Below are 22,514 nucleotides of genomic sequence, written 5' to 3'. Positions count from 1 at the left end.
TTATAAGTTGAAAACTGCTTATAAGTTAAAAAAAAAGTAGGTGCAGGCCAACTTCTTTTTTTTGACTTATAAGCTGCTTTCAACTTATAAACTATTTAAAATAAGTTCATCCAAATAAACTCAACTATTTATTGGGGTTTATTTTAAACACAAAATGACTTTAAGTTGGTCAGTCAAACACTCAAAAAAAGTTTAAAACAGCTTATAAGTCAATCCAAACGGCCTCTAAATATACAGAATTTAAGCAACCAAATGACTTAAGATAATTCTGTTTAGTTTTTGAGATTAATCGTTAAATCATGTGATTTGAATGTTTAAATTGGAGAATTGTAATCTAATTTACAAGTTGAGCAAATTGAATATTTGACTTAGTAATTAAAGTTAAAATAAATAATTCATCAAAGAATTGAATTAGTTAGTTTATGAATTGTAACGACCTGAATCCGTCGTTAATTAAGAGCAGAAAAAATCATAGAGAAATTTTGTCTCTTGTGCCTCAGAATTCCGCCAGTGCTGCTCTAGCGGGATTTCTGCCGCCAGAGCTAGAGGTCGTGATACAAAACTTAAGTTGCGATTTTCTTATTTCCCTACTGCTCCCAAAGTGTAAGGTATGGGCTAGGGTTATTGCAAAAATCCTCAAAAATGTTGTTCAAGACTTGGAAAAAAGGGGAGGAAGGAATCTCAGCCCTAGAAGGATTACAACTGGTCGATTTCAGATCTATCTTGCCCGACTAACATCTGAAACCAAGGATTGGAGCTGCATTATCTCTCTACAGCTGTTTGGCGCCCAGGTAGACTAGGCTTCTCTTATCTGAGTAGTTAAATCTATAAATGTTGCATAGTATAAATGAATTTAGTTAGAGGTTTTATAATTAGGCTTTTGGTCACGGTTCACGGGTAAAAATACAGGTGTTTTCTGTGGTCGAACTTGATGTGACCTGTGTAAGAAAGTTGTATAATGAGTTTGGGAAAATTGGTAGTGATATTCTCGTATTTAGACTTGTGTGTTCGTAACTGCCTTAACTGTACGTATATTGGTAGGAAAAATGAGAAGGATTGTGATAAACCCTAGGGGTTAGCAACTTATCTTAATTGAGAGCAAGATCTTGAGTAATTGTATAGGCATTGCTTATGTTTGTTTATTGTAACTGTAAATGTGGATTATTGTGGTTGTGAGGCTCAGGTGTCATATTTCAACACGTTCTTGAATTGGGTGTCATGTTCCGACGCATATATGGTTAAGTCTGGGACCTATGAGAGGGTTAAGTATGTGTGGATGGTCCCATGAGAGAATTCGATGATATCTGTCATTTGTGGAATAATGAATGTAACTGTTAATGGACTAAAGGGTAAGACTCTTATAAAAGAATCCTGTTGAGTCTGTGGTTATTATTAGTGGAGGACTGAGCTGTATAGGCTCATTCGTGGGTAAGAGTGCGGAACCTTGTGAGGCCATGTTGTGATATTTGTGATATTCTATACCTTCGGACTTAAGAGTGAAGGTTTCTCGTCAGCAGAAAGTTGTTTCATTGGAGTTTGATCAAATGGTAGTGATTGTTGTATTTGATACATGAAGGGAAAAACTAGTTAAAAGGTGTGTTTGTAGGATGACTAGGTTATGTCTGGTAAGATGAATGGGTTAATGCTAGTGGTGGTTATGTTGCCTTGTGAGTGGGTAAGGTAGCCGACTGGCTTGATGTTAGGGTGTTCTTTGAGGACCTTGCGGGGTATCACAGGCCTCAATCTCAAAAATCAGAGTTGGTAGTGAACCCGTGGTTAGTAGGTGGGTGAAGAACTATAAAGGTGGGAGTAAGGGGTTACTTGTATGTTATTGTGGGCCGGTACATAAACTTCTATTGCTTATGATCTTCTCTTATTTTCCTATATATTATGCGGTGGGTATCAGATTAACCGATGATGCCTACTAGTATGTATTGTTTGTACTGATACTATTTTTGTTATACTTTTTGGCATAGTCTAATTGCAGGGTCAGTGGAGTTTTATAAGTGAAGGTGAAGACGATCCTCCGTCAGCTTCTACTTTTCCTCCTTTTATAGTTGGAGTTGTGTCTTTTCATTTTATCTTATACCATGTTTCTTTAGAGCTCTTGTACCTATTTAGACTAGTATCCTTGGGGGTTAGACAATAGTTTGTATAAAACCAGAGTTATTAAATTACTACAGGTTTAAAAAAAATCTGGCTTACTATTTATGTTTTATGTAACTTTTGCAATGCTTATTCCATATAAGGGGGGATTAAGATTTCTCCTACTTAGGTGGAGAGTTGGAGTTGGTTTTCGCATGACCCGATGGGTTGGATCGTGACATGAATAATCAGTTTATATAATTTATTTCAAAATTCGATCAAAAATTAGCTTTGACTTAAGATTTTACCTCTGATTAAAAATGAAGCAATCCCACTAAAGCACTCTAGGTCATTGATTTCCTTAGGAAGTATGTTATAATGCATATTGTAAAAGTGTGCCTTATGAACAGTCTATTGCAACACAGAGATAATATCGTGATATTTGGTTGGGATGATCATGCAGCTCTTATGAAATTTTCCTTTTGAATAACGTTAGACTCGAATCTAATATTTTTTTTAATTTTATAGATAAAATATTAAATTATTATATAATATCTATAGTAACTATGAAATTTTAGATCGTTTTTAACAGTTTTTTGTACAATTTTTAATTTGCTCAGAAGAAATATTTAGATCATAATATATATCATTTACTAAACAGTTGTCCAAACAAGACAACCAACAAAAATTTCCTTAGGAAAAGTACATTGACACCCATAATAATATTTATACATGTCAATAATAGAATTTCGAGTGGAAAATTAATTAATGAATTATTTTGCATCATTATGAATGGATCCTACTCAATAATATTTTTTTAAGAGTAAAAGTTTATTGTGGATCTCTCCACATGTCAATTCATGGTGATGTATCATTGAACTCTGTACTTCAACCTTATTGGGGTTCTCTATACACACCAATTCTTCGTGTGTGTCATCATAGCTTAACAAGAAAAGCAGTACACCAACTCTGTAATTCACCGGTAATAGGTTTCGATTTCGAGCTTTAGGTATGAAAAAAATTATATTAGGAGCATTATTTTTGAATGGGCCCTATAATGCATTCAAAATTAATCGGAGTTCCACGGGCTCTGGATATGAGGTGAGAAACCAAAAAAAAAATCATATGCAACTAGTGGTAGCATAGAAAATACTCTATCCATCCATTTTTATTTATCCACTATACTATTTTAAGATATCTAATAATAGTTATCCAATTTAAAAAATTAAAAGATAATTTATCATTTTGTATCTAATATATATATATATATATATATATTAAATTGACCATGCCTTTCGTTGGTTATAGCTTCGACTCTGTATACTGACTATTTGAAGACATTTAGAACTATTTCATTCGATCACTTTTACTTATCTAATATATTAAAAATAAATATTTATTTTTATTTGTCGAGTTTCGAAAATCTAGGGATAATTATTACTTAGTTCCTAATTTATCATTACTAAACTATATAGTCATTTTTCAATGCATTACTCAAAACATTGAATTTATCATATTCAAATGATGATATAGTAAAATTGTCGTTCTAGTTATTGTTTCTTAAGAAGTGTGGTGTCAAGTCAATATTGGATAAGTGAAAATGAACGGAGAAAATATGTCAAATTAATTTTCATCTACTATCAAATAGAAAGGTGTTGTAACGGAGTGGCCGGTAAGTGCTAACTAATATTCCATCATTAATTAAATATCTCAAATTAAAGTCCCCCTAAATGCGGAATCACCTTTGTTAGGGAGAACTTTAATTAGTCTTTAACAATCCACCCACCCCAAATCCCTCAATGTGGGGCTCATTAAGACGACTTTAGATTTAATCGAATCCAATATAAATATTAGACTTCGAATGGAAAAAAAAATAGAAAGGTCTTGTGCTAGTGCCAGTAGTGAATTGAATCTTGTTTTCCATCTTAAGTCTAAAAATATGATGATGTACAATATAGGTAATTAATCATATTTAATGTAGGTTTAACTCATAATTAAAGTCTAAAGGCTATCCTTACTACTATAATAATTAATGATAATAAGTTTAGAGTACTTCAGGGAAAATAATTAATAATAGTAGTTCATGAACTATCACTATCAAAGGCAACATGGTATTAACTAATGATAATAAAGTTTTTGAAATGTACAGATAATTATTATTATATAAGTACCTGCATATTTATGATAACTAGTAAAAGCAAGTTAGTTAAATACAAATCACTTTAGTATTAATAATACTCTTTCTATTTATTTTTATTAGTAAACTTTAAATTTTACATGTCTCTTAAAAAGTAAGTATTGATTAAGAGGCAGGAAACTCCTTATAAATATCCCTAAAATTTATAGAGATATTAGATCTAATGATAATTAATTAATGTTGATAAAAAGTTTTAGCATTCTTTGTTAATATCCATATTTATTTATGTTAAAAATTATTTTTGTTTTAGTGTATGAAATTATTGTACCTTGTTCATTTAGTTTAGCATATGTAATTCCATATTAGATATTTATTTGATCTAGCCCAACTCCTTTTGGCTCAAATCATTTGTCAAGTCATCAAAATATATTAAGTCATAATAATTACATTTTTTTAAAATTGATATGTTATATAAGTTCTTTATAATAATATTTCGTTATAACAATAAGAAAATCGAATAAAGGACACCTTCATTTAAAAAAAAATTATTGTACTATTTCAATCAAGAGGGATCGGTATATGCACATTAAACGAGCTACATAAAGCTCTTAAGTAGCCTAAGTAAATAATCAATTAATTCAAGTCAATTATGTACTTTAATTAGACCCTTTTCAGCTTTTAGGCTGAATTATTTATTGTTACAATAGATTTAGCAAAGGTTTAGGGAACAATAATGATTTGGATTAGAAAAAGACATTCCAAGGATCTATAAAATCCCATTTGAGGGGGTGCTCTCAACATAATTTTGTAAAATTCAGGGCTCAAACTTGAGATCTTTGATTCAAAGCAGTCCCACAACTGTTTCACGACTCATGTTGGTATAACCTGACTAATTAAACTAGATTAGAGATCTCTTCTATGTTTTGGTTGATATATTCCCTCCATCTTAAAATTTTATGGCCAAACATATCCATAATATAATTTTACGATGAAAAGAGTCTGGAGAAACCCTTTTTCAATATCCTAGATTCACCCCATTGGACAAAATGAATAAAACATTTTATTTTTTAATTAAAGAATTAAGAATCATTACACCAAAAATAATCTTTAGCAATAATTAATTAACGGCAATAGCTTAATTGTCACTAAAAATATATTTTTAGAGGCAATTAACACTCTTTATAAATGTTGCTTAGCCTATAGCGACATTGAATCTAATGATAATTAACTAATGCCGATAAAAGTTTTAACACTTTTTATTAATATGCATATTTATTGTCGTTAAAAATCATTTTTGATTGCAGTGAATAAAACATAAGATTATAATTATAACAAAGAATAAAAAATGTACTAGCAAGTTAAAGTTGAGTGATAAAGACCACGCACATGCACGCATGCAATTTGCTTGTTTCTTGTAATCTGTTCAAGAAAAGAGTGATGATTTTTTATATTTTAAAAAATAATTTAATTATAAAATTTTCATACATTTTACACTTTATAATGGGACTATATATAACCATAAAAATGTCGATGATGTCATATTTTAAACCACAAATATATAAAAAAAAATTAAGAACATTGATACTATAATTTTCTTTTAACTCTATTAATGTACATAAGATAAATTTGTGCAGTTTGCACCATCAATATTCAGTGGTTATTTTTACATATATTTTTATTTGAATTGGTGAGAAAATAAAAATAATAATTGTGATTTCACACTAAAAAAATTAGGAAGCTTCTTAGTATTTCAATGAGTTTATGTTTTCCATCATATGTTCTTTCAGTGAATTAATTTAATGGAAATTTCATAGAAAAATTATCTTTTATAACACATTAATTTTTTATTAATTTGCCATGAAAAAACTTTTGTTTCTAATAATGCAAGGGTTCAAAATTATAGTAATATTTAAAAATGACCGTGGCAATTAGCCAATTACTGTCTTTTTGTAGGGACTACTATTGGTTATGAAGTGACGGGAAAACAGAAATAACTATTTGTGCAGAGAGAGTAATATATTGAACACTACTGATCATAATGTATGTCACAAAAAGATAAAATGTGAATCCAAAAGATTGAATTGAGTTGTCTACTTTAGTACTAGGAGTACTTGCTAGTGTCACACGAAAACTGTTTCCCACCCCACCCTTGACGAGGATCAGTAGTGTTCTCACTTATACTTCAGCATGACTCGAATTTTTTACCTATCGTCAATGATGGAGGTATTCAACCACTTGAGCAAATTCCATCTATCAAATTAATAATTATTATTTCATAAAGTCATCTCTTTCTCGATTTCAATTTTCTTTAACGAAGAAAGTTATCATCTATGTAGAATTTAGAAAGTTCATTGGGGGATTTTAGTGTTTCTTCAAATGAGGCCTATGGTTAATAAGTTCCAATTTGAGTACTCTAATTAAAGTAAGAATTTTTGCCACCAACTGCATTCTTTTGGTGGTTCAATATTTGTAAGAGCATGGGATAGACCTTGGAGGTGCAAGAGATTCATCTGAACCTTTTTCATCAAAAACTTACACGATATATATTGTATATAATATTGAAATTATTTTTATGTAGATATATTAGATGTTGAAAACTCTAACTTATTCTTATATTTATGTTTTTTATATTTTAAATTTCTTTAGTGAAAATCGTGACTATGTCACATATTGTAGCAATATCGTACTGAAAATTTTCAATATATCTCCACTTATTTATGCATTTGTTATACTCAACTACAAGCTTTATACTTGAGGGTCCAAAAGTCACAAGAAGTTCTATTAAAAGCAATTGCCAAGTACCAACTACATTTGAAAAAAATTAGAAGAAAGTAAGAAGAAGATTACTTCAAATCTGGATCCTCCAATGAATCATCAGCTTCAAGTATCAAATGAAAAAGAAGATAAATCATCATCACAAGAAGAAGATGATGATCTCCAAAGTGATTACCAAAATAACCAGCATTTGCAACAATGGCCTAATTATTTCACTCCCTCTAGTGCAACTTTAGTCCCAAAACACCAAAACAACACACAATGTCCAAGTCATAAAGAAGAAACCAAGAAAGTATCACTTAAAAGGAAGGGAAAGAGGGCGAAACAAGATGTTATGGAAGTCCATGGAAGCCGCATTGTCCGAACCACGGGGAGGAAAGACAGGCATAGCAAGGTTTCAACAGCCACTGGTCCGAAGGACAGGCGTGTTAGGCTCTCTCCTAACACGGCAATTAAGTTCTACGACGTGCAAGATCGTCTTGGCTATGACCGTCCTAGTAAGGCCATCGATTGGTTGATTAAAGAAGCTCAAAAAGCTATCAATGCGCTTGAAAAAACTCCCTTTCAAGTGTTCTCTAGAAAGATTCACTCGACAAATAAAGCATTGAACTGGCAAAATGCGGAAAGCGAAGAAGGCCAATTTGCTCTTGAACAGAGTTGGTCTGCTGATAAGAAAACGGAGTTAGAAGAGTTGGCTACCCATTCTTCGAAACTTAATGCTACAATGCAGTATTCAATTGATCAATTTCCAGAGGGATGCTATAAAGAACAGAGTTCAAAAGTTTGTCAAGCAAATGCCAGCCAAATTGGGAATTTGAACTTGTTTTCATCAGCAAATGGTTCCAAGATTCAATCTTTTTATGAATTGCAGACACACCCACAAGGCCATTTTCATTCAGAAACCAAAAAACAATCACCAAATGATGCCAAGATTCAATCTTTTTGTGAATTGCAAGCTTACCCACAAGGCCATTTCCATTCAGAAACCAAGAAACAACCACCTAATGATGTCAGGATTCAATCTTTCTGTGAATTGCAGACTCACCCACAAGGCCATTTTCATTCAGAAACCAAAAAACAACCAACTAATGAAGCCAAGATTCAATCTTTTTGTGAATTGCAGACTTACCTACCAGGCCAATTCCACCCAGTAACCAAAAGACAATCAGCAAAGGATTCCAAGATTCAATCTTTTTGTGAATTGCAGGCTTACCCACAGGGCCAATTTCACTCAGAAACCAAAAGACAATCAGCAAAGGAAGCCAAGATTCAATCTTTTTGTGAATTGCAAGCTTACCCACAAGGCCAATTTCACTCAGAAACCAAAAAACAATCACCAAATGATGCCAAGATTCAACCTTCTTGTGAATTGCAGACTTACCCACAAAGCCATTTTCCCTCGGAAACCAAAAACCAAACAGTCCAATTAGGCAAAATTTTCAATTTTCAGTCATCTCATCAAAATGAGTCCATCAGTTTTTCTAGTGATCATCATCAAGGCTTCTTAACCAAGACCAATTTAGAGTTAAGAGAGGATTCAACATTCATCTTTTCACCACAAAATTTCCCCACAGTTTTAGGCCAAAATCAAATGTTCAATTATCAGAGGGAACCCCTTCAGTCCACTTCTAATTTTCCTCAAACTATTTCTTATTCCAATAATATTGGATTTGCAAATGATGGCTTATTGGGACTTTATAATGCTCCAATAATCCAACAACAAGAAGAGGAACAACAGGGTACACTTTCCAGTACTCTTCTACATTATCAAGATTAGCTAATTTTTCATCAAGTCCATTTCCAGCATTATAACATTCTTTTTTGGGAGCTGAAATATTTGTGAGTTAGATGTATTAATTTGTATAATTCCTATTATAGAAAGGAAGTAGTCTTGGAGTAATCGTAAATTTGTCTTCGTGTATCCTATAACTTATATGTTGTGGGTTAGAGATGTGATATCAACCACTAATATTTGCATCAGGATAGGATATCTACGTCACACTTACTTGGGCAGGGACGGAGTCACCTTATAGTGAGGGGTTCATCTAAACCCCCTTGGACGAAAATTTATATTATTTATATATGATTAAAATATTTTTTAATGTATATATAGTAGATATCGAACCTCTTTAGGCTAGTTCATGTGTCTACTTTTTCAAATTTTAAACCCCTTACTAAATATTCTGATTCCACCATTGTCCTTGAGGTGCGACTTTTTATCACATCTTGCATAAATGCGAGATACTTTATGTACCAACTATTTATAAAAAAAAAAAAAAAAAAAAAAACAGGGAAGTGAATTCAAGTCCCCACTTCTTCCCCCTTGTTCCTAAAATGAGATATAGGTTCTTGAGCATGTCTTCTTTACCTGGAGTTGTCACTCCTTTAGTAGCAATAGAGATATTACTCAATTCATGACTCATGAGTAAGCATAGTTCAAACATGTTTTTTTTTACAACTCTTTAATTCTAATTTTTCGCATGATATTTTGGCACATTCTATGTATGTTTAATTCAAAATTCAAAAATATATTTTATTTTTTTTAATTTCGTATCAAATTAAAAAATCATACAAACATATTAAAACAGATAAAACAAGAATTGGACAGAAGGAGTATTTAATTAACAAGCTTAGCTAGGGCTTCCTCTTTTGGTTGGAGCACAATGATTGATTGCCATATGGAGGCTACATATTTATTATAGGCATGCTCACATTAAAACTTTTTGCACAATTGATCAACTGTCAAGATACTTTCTTCACTTTTATTATTGGCATAATACAGTCAAACAGGGCTATATCAATTATTTGTTATAATAATATTTTATTATAATAGCCTGATTTTTTTTCATGTTATATTTTATTATTTATAATAATATTTTATCTGTGACAACATTGTCATTTATTATAGCGGTACACTTTTTATAAAATTATCCTTCTATAACAGTCATACTCAAATGTTGTTTAATAATATTCTTGTAAAAAATATATTATGTATAAAAAAATATTTAAATACTTATGATAATCACCATTAATGTCATCCACATTTTACGTTTCAAGTACGAATATATAAAAAGAAAAAAAATATATTTTAACCTTGGAGTAACTGGTAAAGTTGCTGCCATGTGACCAGGAGGTCACGGGTTCAAGCCTTGGAAACAGCCTCTGGCAGAAATGCAAGGTAAGGCTGCGTACAATAGACCCCTTGTGGTCGGGCCCTTCTCCGGACTCTGCGCATAGCGGGAGCTTAAGTGCACCGGACTGTCCTTTATCCATCAATTATGGTCATAACTTCACAAGAAAAATGTTAGGTATTTTTTGTCAATTTCTTATCATAATTGAGTTTTTCTTTTCGTAAAAGAATAATACAATTTTTTCATATTTAACCAGTTTTTCATTAAAAAAATGCTTATGACTCTATAAATGGTAGAATATTGTTTTCCATTTCTATAGTTTGTGGAACCTTTTCTTCTTTTTTTCTTTTTGTTATTTGTATTTGAATGTGAATTTACATTTTTGTACATAATTATTGTAAGAATAGTATTTGACTGAGAGAGTATAATATCATTCAATATTTGATGAACATTTTGATAATTCAACTTTTGCATTTTTTTTAAAGAATAGTATAGATTTCATTACAAAATTAATGTGGAAATTTTGAAGGAACACTTTATTTGCTTGAGTTATATTATAACAGTTCAAATATACAAAAAGTTTATAGTATTATCTTCCTTATTTTCGTACTTATAATTTTACTAGATGGCACTGGCTGTGCTAGCACGACCCAATAATTTATGTTAAAGTGTATGTCTTTCAATAGCAATAATAATATATTGAATGTAATTTTATAAGTGAATTTTAAGAGGCTATTTCGTTACAATGTATGCCCTCTGCTTAAGTTTAATTTGATCCCATTTTTTAGTTTATATAAAAGAATTATCTTTTGCCAATTTAGAGGTAATTTAACTTAACACTTTTAGTTTTGTTTTTATAACAATTTTTTATTGTCACATAAATATTATGACATATTTAACATTATCAGTTTAAAAAGTTTGATAACCATATAACTATTATATCATATTTAAAATTACAAATTTCAAAGTCATTTTTCTTGGAAATATTATTGTAATATGAGAAATAACAGTAACACTTACATTTACATATAATAAGTTTAATTATTATTTTTTACTTTTTATTTCTTTTCTAATTTATATTATTTAAGTCAATTATTAATATGTATGAAATTGTAAAATAACAAAAATCAACGAAAAAGATATTATCGCGAAAGAATTAAATTTTGGCAAATAAAAGAGAAAACTTATGAGGTCGAAGAAGACCTTTTTTTCAAGTAGCTTAAACTTATAAATTTATTTATCTATTTTAAGCTCTTGCATAAGCAATTTAGCGTTTCACATACGTTGTATTAACCATGTAAAAGAGGGAGCATATGTCAAAAGATATAAAACACCGGTAAAATCAAGTGTTTGTATTAACCATGTAAAAGAGAAAGCATGTGCCAAAAGAATATAAAACACCGATAAAATCAAGCGTTTGTATTAATCATGTCAAAAAGGAAGCATGTGTAAAAAAGATATAAAACACCGATAAAATCAAGTGTTTTTTTATTTTATAATAAACCATATTTATTTTTTGAAGATTTTAATTAGTATTCTTCATTTACATCTTCCACATAGTTAAAATATTGGCTACTTGTCTACTAAAGAATAAAGTAAAGAGAAAAATTGTACAGATTGTAGCAAGATTGTTCCCATGTTAACATTAATACAACTTTAAAAATGCCCAGTAGAATTAATCAAAAGTGATAGAATTTTTTTGTCCAAATCCAGAAAAGTACAAATGCTACACCATCAATTACAACAATGTTAAAGTAGAAAATCTAAGAAATATCAAAATTGTCCAAGCATGACGACGAACATCTGTTAGTAGTAGTATTTATTTATATTGGTGGTTCTTTTAAGAAGTACCTGCCATTTCTTTTAAAACGGTACCTTGGTTCTTGTTTTCAAAAATCTTATTAATAAAATATGAAAAATTAATTAGTTTAAATCAAAGTTCTAGAATATTATGCAAAATTTTATCATCAAAAAAATTGAAAAATTAAATAAAAACTTAAAACTTGAAAAGGAAATTTTCTTCCTTCATAATGTCATATGACCATATAAGAATGTAATGAGTCTTTTTTTATTAATTAAAAAGGATGAATAATCAATACAAGGAATAAGGAAGTTTTCTTAATATTATTATAACTTTTTGATGCAGGTGGTCCTTTTCTAGTAGTTATAAAAAAGGTAATATGCCAGATAACTAAAAATTTACTGTAACTTAGATATTGAAATTTACCAAATGCAATTAGGATGACATTGATAAGGAAATTATGAAGCTTTATATAATTAAAAAGATTTGAAAATGATATTTAATGCATTCTTATGTCACATACTAGTTTTCTTAATGTGGAAATTTGGGAAATAAGATGTTCAAAACTTTTAAAGGAGATTTATGTTATGCACATTCGTCTACACCCTTAACTTGGCTTAAGTTGGTTTCGTAAACACCCCAATTTTGAAAATACACACTTGAAGGTGTTTAGATATACATTTTTAAAGTTAAGGTGTTGCGATAAACACATGCTTCAAGTTGAAGTGTCTAGATGGTGACAATAAAAATTGAGGTATTCAACTGCCAGTGGAGGCCAAGTTGATTTAAGTTGGCTTCATAAATGCTCCAATTTGAGAATGCACCCTAAGGTGTCTAGATGTACATTTTCCAAAGTTAAGGTGTTACGAGATACACATGTTTCACGTCTAGATAGTCACAATAAAAGTCAAAGTGTTCAACCGCCAATGGAGGCGAAGTTAAAGTGTCTATCTAGGTATTGTATATGAAACCAACATGCAATACATATAACAGTTCACTGAAAAGAGAAAAAAAAAGAAGAAGCAATGGTGTGTATAACAAAGTATCACCAAGAAATAAGATGTTGTTATAACCAAAAACACTCTGCAATAACTTTTACATTATGTACAAAACAGATGTTCTGAGCAAAAAAATTGGCAACAAACACAACAAAGAAACATTGAAACTGAATATTCGGAGCTCTGAATAACTTATAAACAGAAATACTTTATCTATACACATTATAACCAATGAACAACCCTTTTTTCTTTCATATACATAAGCTCGGAATAATTCAGAAATTTAAACGAAAAACTGGCAAACTTCACTTCACTGCTCAGACACATATCCAACTTCAAGTTTTTAACCATCATTAATCCTCATCGAAACTGTAGAAACACGTCTTAGATTGAACATATTATTTTCTTTCAATTTCTTTCTAAGATACCACCCTCCTGTTTGTCAATGCTTGTCTCAATTTTGTTGAAACCTTTGTGTCCAGTTAGTTTATCAGCTGCTTCGTATGATAGCTTTCGAGGCTTCATAGCACGTTTCCAATTGGCAGAAGTTGATTTAACAGAACCTGGTGTTTTTGTTGTTTGAGTTTTATAACTTTTAGGAGTCTTGCTTGCTGTCCTATTGACAACTTTTGGACTTGATTGAACAGTGATTCGGCTTTCCCATGGTCGAGCAGCGACCCAGCGATCTTTCCAGCTCCAGCCCCAATTAGCTTTGCCTAAGTCATGGTTACTTGATCCAAAGAATGGGTTGGAATTGGCTCTCCACTGTGACATAATATTCTGAAAGATGATGATTCTTATTCTGAAATGGACGATGTAAATACTATGTAACCTAGAGAATCGTATGAAATTAACATGCCTGATGTGAAAATGCATATGCCATTGTCCGCTCCCGCTTCACTGCTGCTTCTTCTCTCTGATGTATCCTAGACAGAACAACTTCCATTGTTTCAGGGCCACCACTCCACTCTACCTGTCAGCCATTGGCTCATGTTAGAGAAGAAACGGAATCTAATACTGCATAATGCAGGGCCAAAACTTGTTAACTTAAACCTATGTTGCTCGGACTCCTCAAAAAATATCAGCGGGTACATGCCGGATCCTCCTATAGTGAATTTTTTAAGGATCTAACACGGGAGAAACATTTTCGGAGAGTCCAAGCAACTAGAGGTAAGCTATATCATATATTAGAACTTTTTGAGTGGCACTTCTGATTAACATGAGTTAAAACCCACTTCTTCCATTATGGGGGCTTTTATGGTCTTGGAATACTTATTAAATGTACATGTGAAATTTGTGCAAGTTTTGGGCTTTCCTCCGCCACTTTCTACCTTTTGCTTCACATAACTATCCAAATAACAAAAGGATGAAATTACAGTACAATTCCTAATATCCTTTGTAATAATTTGTTTTTTCAGGTAACTTTGGGACTAAGTTTCTAGATAGCTATTTGCGCACGAAGAACCTCTTTGCGAAAGAACAGGTCCTATGAGGGAATGAATTATCATTTGAGAAGGATTTCTCATAGTTGGTGCTGCCACGCATGCATCTATTTTTATGGTAAAGGATTATGATCCAATCGGATCTCTGATAAACTGCTACAAATATATCGTCATTGTCGTACTCATACACATACTACTTAAGATTGTTTTCCACATATCGTCATATGAGATAGATTAATCACATGTAACGGTGTAATTAACTTCAAACAAGGTTAAGAACATGGAAGTAGTTCAAATGATCCTACTCATAACTAATATATAGTCCTTTTTGGGAGTGTACCTAGATAGTGGAAACCTTTTTTTTTCTTTCATCGTTTTCGACAGAAGCATTGGTAATTTAGTCTTCTGTTATTGTAACTTGTAAGAATGCGCAATATTCATAGAACAGAAGTCACTAAGGATGTTAAGAAGGTAACACGGGACTTGGAATATGTCACGAAATCCAACATTTGGAATGTAGAAAAACAAGAGCAACCTAATTCCGTTGAATTCTACGAAATATAACAAGTTGGATTACTATAAATAAGTTCAGGCATTAAATTCTGAAGAACTACTACGAGAATCATAGCTCATAAGAACCAAAAATACTGCAAAAGTGGCGATTTCGTTCAGTCATACCTTGTAGTTTCTTCGCTAACAAGATTGCATGTGTTCCTTTCAACAATGTTCTATGTTTCCATTTGTTTAATTAAACTTGTCATGCAACCAAAGAGTAATCTTTTCTAGGAAATATTTTTATTTTAGGGTGAACACAATTAGCAGGTAAATATCATAAAAAATATGGAAAATGGTCAAAAATGCCATTAAACTGTGGGAAGTTGAACAAAAGTTCCCCTGATCTCCCCTGATCTTAATAGTTTGGCTCAAAAATACCCCTATTGTTACTTAATTAGGTCAATAATGTCCTTTGTCTAGTAAACATTGTTTTTTGAACACGTTCTTTTCCTAATGAAAATATTGTTTCTAAAGATAGATCGAACCATTTTTTGACCAAACTATTAACGGAGGACATTTTTGTTCAACTTCGCATACTTTAAGGACATTTTTTACCCTTTTCCATAATATTTTTTTTAAAAAAATAAAACCTAGTATACAAGAGCAAAAAAGATATGAAGGCTTCAATATCCTATGGCCAATCTAATATAAAACCAGTCAAGAGCAGAAGAAAATGGCTAAGTGTAACCTCTAAATTATGAAGCTTTGCCTCTAGCTTCAATTGATTCTCCAACTTCTTCTGCTTAAGACGTCCTTCGATGACCATACGAACACGACACGCTCTAATCTCAGCTTGTATCCTGTTCCATGAATGGAGAGCATTCAAGGTTGTCGAAGCTTGTTTTTTCACAGAAGGGCCTTCTGTCATAGAACGTAACCTTGATGTCCCTTTCAAGCGACGGAAAGTTTTCCTTGCCTGGAAAAGGAGAAAAAATATATTCAACCTACAGAAAGAGTTGTAGCAATTTCTTTGGAAGACTATAGGAAAACAAGTTATGCACTCATGATCATCCCTATGGCAAATTATAACTGAATGGAGCTAGCCAAACCAACTAACATTGGAGACCAACTAAATCCGGATTTGCGTCGAGAAGTCCCACATTGGGGTAAAGCGCTTCCTAACCAAGGCGACTCCGTACCCAGGGAGAATTCGAACACGAGATCTCTGATTAAGGATAAAATAGTAGCTACTACTCCACCACAACCTTTGTTGGTGGAGTTAGCCAAACTTATGTTAACATGTTTTTGTCATTATTTAGCATGATTCGTTAAGCACCAAAATTATAAACTAGAATCCAAAAACACATCAAACTATATAATTTTGATATTTAAACTAACTCTGGAATATGTTTAATCTAACTAAAAGTATTAAATGTCGGGAAATCAATACCATAAATATCCATCCCAAACTAGTTGGGATCAGCTAGATGAATCCTCAATATCCATCCCACTCCATTGAAGGATACATGCATCTCTTTATTGAGGAAAAAAATCACATTTTTCTCTCCAACATCTTCGAAAACTCTGACCCCCGAATTTGGAGTATCCTACTTTCACGCAATTCACATGGTTCTAGAAGTAATCTATATTTCACGATGAAGGGTGTAATACTCTTTGTAGTGGCCGTCCGTATATATTGTATTAACAACTGAAATAAGGTCGGAAAAAAAGAAATCCCTATTTGATAGAGCTTCTTCCTATACCTATGAGCTCCATTGGACAAACTACCATGAGCGGAAACAGAAAAGTAAAAGCAAAGGTTACGTCATAACTACAAAGTTATAACATTTTACTTTTCAAGAAAAGGACATCAAAAGAGAAGTTTACTCGGGAAATATAGGCATGTTATGAAGGAAATCATTAAACAACATCTATTTGCTATAATCTTTATGCACATTATGTTACCTTATATGCACGGAAAGCTGTCTGAATCCTTATGGCTGCTTTTTCCTCAGAAGGAATTCCCATTTCTCTGTGCTTTTTGACAGAGGCACCATTTGTTCTTCTTGAAGGTTCTTTCTGAGACTGGCCATCCCCCTTGCGTCCAATAGAAGTTCCCTGTCTCAAGAAAAACTATGAATCTGATTGATCTTGTCTAGTACCAGAGAAGAAAGCTACTCATGAAAATAACTTTAGGAGTGAGCTATAATAGAATCATGATTTATGAGAGCGTATCCATTACTAATTTCACTTCCCGTCTTAAGAATACTTATTTTATTTAAGTGGCATACATAACTCTTTCAACCTTTTAGTCGAGCCACACGCCACACAGAGACACACACAGGAATTAATAGCAAGCACCATTGAAGGAATCAATCTGAGAAAGCAAACAACTTTTTCTTAAACCTTTAAACAAACTATTATTTGTCAACTGCCTTTACTTCCTTGTCCACAGTACCAATCATATCATGTAAATCTTAACGTTGAGTCTGGAAATTATGATATATTAATGATCCACAGCTTCTAAAATCCAAAAGTTAAAGAAAAAATGTTGATATGATAAGTAGCAGGGAAGCTTACCTTTAATCTTTTCGATCTGATTACATTTTTTAGCCAGTATCCGGACCCCATTTCAGATGCTTGTTATATATGCCTTACTCTGCAGGGCATAACAAATTGAAAAAGAAAAGCGTATTAGTTATGACGTTTTTTACTTTTCATATGCCACGTCTAATACATACTTGAATCCGAGGATGGAAGAAATGAAGATATTTCAAATGGTTGTGCATCAAGAAGGAAGATTTGGACTTTTTAATACAATTTTTATGGAAGGAAATGGGACTACAACCGAAAAACTGAAAATAAGAAGATGTTTGCTTACTCTCAATTTGCTTGTATTTACTTCAACTTATTTCACTTGCACTTCTTTGGGTAGGCAGAAAAATGGGAGATTTAGGAGGACTACACCTCTCAAGCAAGGTACAAACGGTGCGTAGTTTTCCAATCACTATGCAGAACAACCGAAGTCAAAGTTCTGAAATAAAATCTGCCAGCCTAGCACATGTTATATTATATGGAACTTTTCTAATAAAAGCAAGATATATGTGCTTTATTAATACTCAATGTGCAATTAAACTACAGCTCATGGGAATAATTAATCAGTGAATGCAAGTGATGCAATGATTTGGTGGACCAAAGCAGAAAAAAGAATTATTCCAAATCCCTTAACTAGATACAGGCATTCAAACAGCCTAGAAATTTTGAACAGATGGACTATACAGCACATTAACGAAAATACTACTTAAGAATACGATACCTTGCATCAATCGTCACAAAAATGTGTACTTAACACGTTACCTACTGCTTATGAAACTTTTATGCTAGTAACTAGCAATCATCTTCTTATGTGATGTACAACCAAGAAAAGTTGGTCTTCAGAACAATGACTATCAAGCAAATGCAAAGATAATTATGCAATCCAGTAATACAATTCGTTTCATATACAAAGAACTCCACATCCTAGACACAAAGGTCCTTGTAGGTCAAACTTCTATAACCATATAGCAATGTCTAACTAACTCAGACCTTTTCGTAATTTTATTCAGAATACGAACATACCTCCCAAGCCTTTTCTCAAATTAATTATTCCTTTGCCGATCATAGACACCATAAGGTGTTCTAAAAAAATTGATCAAGCATTACTTAATATCTGTTTATGGTCGAACATACATTACGCCGTATATCAATAGGAGTACCCAACAAAAACTCCGAGTAGATAGTGAAAGATTCTACCTAAACAGAGGCCAATCCAGGACATGAGTATCACTGCATCCACACCCACTACTCTTTTAGGATAATAAGCCAGATTTAGCATAAACATATTATTAACGAATTTCTTTACACAGACACAAACATGTAATAAAATTCATACTAATCATGGGGAACCAACCATGTGATCCCACCCCTATGTCTAAAATAAAACAGACAGGTTGCAGGGGGATCATTTGCAAATGATCTGTAGCACTTAAAGCATAACCAGGGGCAGAGCTAGAAGCCAACGCACTGGTTCGGCCAAACCTAATAGCTGTAGTTCAAACCTTGTATGTATATTAACAAATTTATCAAATACGTACAAAATTAAAATTCAGAACCCAGTTACTAACACCGAATATCGCTATCCTAGAATTTAGAACCTATAAAGTTTAAATCTTGATTCCGCCTCTAGCCCTCTTAACTCTACTAGTAGGTTATAAAGAAACCACAGAGCAGCCAAATCAAGCCCCTTTTTGTTTATAGTTTCAGACTTTCAGTAAGGAAGCAATAGCACAGTGCTATTAATCCAATGAGCCAAACACTACTATGGACTCCTTCCCACATCAACATACACAAAATCCTCATTTCTCCTTACAAATTAAGGCCAAACAAAGAGTACCCAGATACATATTTACACCAAAGAGTAACAAGAACTCAATAAAAAATGTAATCATGAAACTTTGAAGATAGGAAATAAATTGTGGATACAAAATTTTGGTCAAACAAAAGAGTACCCAGATACATATTAACACCAGAGAGAAACAAGAACACATAAAAATGTAATCTTGACATTTTGAACATAGGAAATAAATTGTGGACAAAAATTTTGGTCAAGCAAAAGAGTACCCAGATACATATTAACACCAGAGAGTAACAAGAACACATAAAAATGTAATCTTGAAACTTTAAACATAGGAAATAAATTGTGAACTAAAATTTTTGGTCAAACAAATGAGTACCCAGATACATATTAACACCAGAGAGTAACAAGAACACATAAAATGTAATCTTGAAACTTTAAACATAGGAAATAAATTGTGAACAAAAATTTTTGGTCAAACAAATGAGTACCCAGATACATATTAACACCAGAGAGTAACAAGAACACATAAAAATGTAATCTTGAAACTTTAAACATAGGAAATAAATTGTGAACTAAAATTTTTGGTCAAACAAATGAGTACCCAGATACATATTAACACCAGAGAGTAACAAGAACACATAAAATGTAATCTTGAAACTTTAAACATAGGAAATAAATTGTGAACAAAAATTTTTGGTCAAACAAATGAGTACCCAGATACATATTAACACCAGAGAGTAACAAGAACACATAAAAATGTAATCTTGAAACTTCAAACATAGGAAATAAAATGTTTGGTCAAACAAATGAGTACCCAGATACATATTAACACCAGAGAGTAACAAGAACACATAAAAATGTAATCTTGAAACTTAAACATAGGAAATAAATTGTGGAAAAAAAATTTGGTCAAACAAATGAGTACCCAGATACATATTAACACCAGAGAGTAACAAGAACACATAAAAATGTAATCTTGAAATTTCTGCCAGAGGCTTTCCGACGCTTGAACCCGTGACCTCCTGGTCACATGACAACAACTTTACCAGTTACTCCAAGCCTCCCCTTCAATCTTGAAACTTAAACATAGGAAATAAATTGTGGAAAAAAAAATTTGGTCAAACAAATGAGTACCCAGATACATATTTACACCTGAGACTAACGAGAACACATAAAAATATAATCTAGAAACTTTGAACATATGAAATAAATTGTGAACCAAAATTTTTGGTCAAACAAAAGAGTAACCAGATACATATTTACACCAGAAAGTAACAAGAACACATAAAAATGTAATCTTGAAACTCTGAACATAGGAAATAAACTGTGGGTAAAAATTTTGGTCAAACAAAGAGTACCAAATACATATTAACACCAGAGAGTAACAAGAATAAATAAAAATGTAATCTTGAAACTTAAAACATAGGAAATAAATTGTGAACAAAAATTTTTGGTCAAACAAAGAGTACTCACATACATATTTACACCAGAAAGTAATAATAACACATAAAAATGTAATCTTGAAAATTTAAACATACAAAAATTAAATTGTGGGTACAAGAACATACCACAATAGTAGCAAAATCCCTTGCTGGCAAAAGGGTATCTTGAAAACACAAAGAAACAAAAAAAGAGTAGTGATGACAGTAATGAAATAGCAAAATAGTATTGAGTGAAAGAGAAGAAATAATGTGAGGAATGTAAAAGGAAAAAAGCAAAAAAAGCAAAAGGGTAGGTACTTTAGTCTATACATTTGTCATTAATGTGAAAAATATGTGGATTGGCCATGGCCCTTTAGCTTGACAACAACAGCCCGTGATTATTATTATTATGTTTTGGCCTAAAGGAGTTGAACTAACAAAGAACCATAGAATATAACAGCTTGTTTGGATGGTTGTTAAATACAAATGTATAAAATATGGCATATTTCAAATTACCAGAATCAAATAGTTTAATTTTGATGGTAAATTTGGGTGTGAAATTTTCAAAAATTTTTAAACAAAAGCTATATATATATTTTAAAAATACATAAAAAGTATTACAAGTAATAATGATCAACAATTCAAAATTTTTTAAAAATATATGAATAATTACGGTCAATGATATATTGTTTGAATCTCAAATTTCGAAAGGTGGCACATAAATTGAGACGGGGTAACTATTATTGTTATGTAATAATAAAAGTTATCATTTTATGTAACAATTATTTTGGTGTAATGGCATCGTTAATGTTTGTCGTAGAAATCATGTGGGTGCAAACTAAGTTAAAATTTGTAAAATGGGATTAAAAACAAGTGAATTAGGACTGATCCCATGTTTTTTCTTTTTCTCTTTTTTTGGCTAGGAGCTAATAGTATAAGCAAATAAAAACTATATTAAAGATTAATGAAAGTAAAAATGATTAATTAATATCAAAATCTGAAGATCAAAGACAAGAGATTATCTATTTAGAACTTGAGATAACTTGTTACAAGTTAGGAAGATCATGAGATGTACTTCATTTCCATGATGATTTATTCATAGGGCAAATCTCTTGAATAAATGTATAAAAAGGTTGCTCTAAATCCTATCAATAACATATTTTAGATTGTATTTGAGTAGTATATATCGCCGCAAATCAACACAGATAATAATTCTATTTTATATATTTAAATCTCTATATAACAGTCATTTTCATGTTTTTTTATAAAATAAATCATTCATACTATATTATATTATATATTTTTTATAATAATATTTTATTATAATTAAAAAAATATCGAAGCAAACAACGTCTTTATATTGAGTTTAGAAAAGGGTTCATTTTCCCCTCAATCAGAGGGGGTTTAACCAACTCTCACATTTCAAATCAATCTTTAATTTCTATAGTAAAGTCAATAATACACTGCTACAACGACTGTTGAACCAACTCCCACTCTATGGCTTTAATTGTGATTGTTTTCTTTCTGATTTTAATTTATATGACAGAATTTGATTCGGTATGGAATTTTATAAATAAATAATAATTTTAAAAGTTTATAGTCTTAATCATGTTATAACATATTGTTTATAATAAATTTTAATGTAATAAAAAATAAATTGCAATCACAAATAAAATATGAAGAAAAATAATTTTATTGATAAAATATTTAGGTACAAATATGTTTATTCTCTTAATTCTTTTCTTTGGATTTCTCCGTGATTCAAAGGTCGTTAGTGGCGTATTTCTCGAATCATGATGATTTTAGTTTGATCTTCATGGTGATTCAAGGGCC

At 31.5% G+C, this 22,514-nt stretch overlaps 1 protein-coding gene across 4 annotated transcripts; it reads right to left on the bottom strand.

Annotated features, from left to right (window-relative positions):
- Positions 1 to 12,972: 12,972 nt before the first annotated feature.
- Positions 12,973 to 20,994, bottom strand: LOC129876542 (protein IQ-DOMAIN 9-like). Of its 4 annotated transcripts, none has more exons than XM_055952000.1 (7): positions 20,829 to 20,994; positions 17,746 to 17,910; positions 17,445 to 17,523; positions 16,830 to 16,982; positions 15,613 to 15,840; positions 13,787 to 13,900; positions 12,973 to 13,707 (listed from the first exon to the last, which is right to left on the bottom strand). In XM_055952000.1, the coding sequence occupies exons 3-7, from the start codon at positions 17,493 to 17,495 to the stop codon at positions 13,336 to 13,338; spliced, it is 918 nt and encodes a 305-aa protein (XP_055807975.1). In that variant the 5' UTR covers positions 17,496 to 17,523; positions 17,746 to 17,910; positions 20,829 to 20,994; the 3' UTR covers positions 12,973 to 13,335. The 4 variants fall into 4 exon arrangements, with proteins under 4 accessions (XP_055807975.1, XP_055807974.1, XP_055807973.1 ...); XM_055951999.1 differs by having other exon boundaries at positions 17,746 to 17,871; XM_055951998.1 differs by lacking the exon at positions 17,746 to 17,910 and having other exon boundaries at positions 20,829 to 20,993.
- Between the last annotated feature and the right edge of the window lie 1,520 nt (positions 20,995 to 22,514).

The sequence above is a fragment of the Solanum dulcamara genome, chromosome 12 (genome assembly GCF_947179165.1).
Source record: "Solanum dulcamara chromosome 12, daSolDulc1.2, whole genome shotgun sequence".
NCBI lineage: Eukaryota > Viridiplantae > Streptophyta > Magnoliopsida > Solanales > Solanaceae > Solanum > Solanum dulcamara.
This window is presented reverse-complemented; position numbering and strand designations above follow the sequence as displayed.

What these genes read in the sequence shown, in the direction of transcription:
- LOC129876542 (XM_055952000.1), bottom strand. Translation starts at nt 17,495, where the DNA reads ATGGGGTCCGGATACTGGCTAAAAAATGTAATCAGATCGAAAAGATTA. An exon ending in TCAGATCGAAAAGATTAAAG is followed by an intron (nt 16,983 to 17,444) that starts GTAAGCTTCCCT and finishes TTCTTGAGACAG; the next exon opens with GGAACTTCTATTGGACGCAA. An exon ending in CAAAGCTTCATAATTTAGAG is followed by an intron (nt 13,901 to 15,612) that starts GTTACACTTAGC and finishes AATGGCTGACAG; the next exon opens with GTAGAGTGGAGTGGTGGCCC.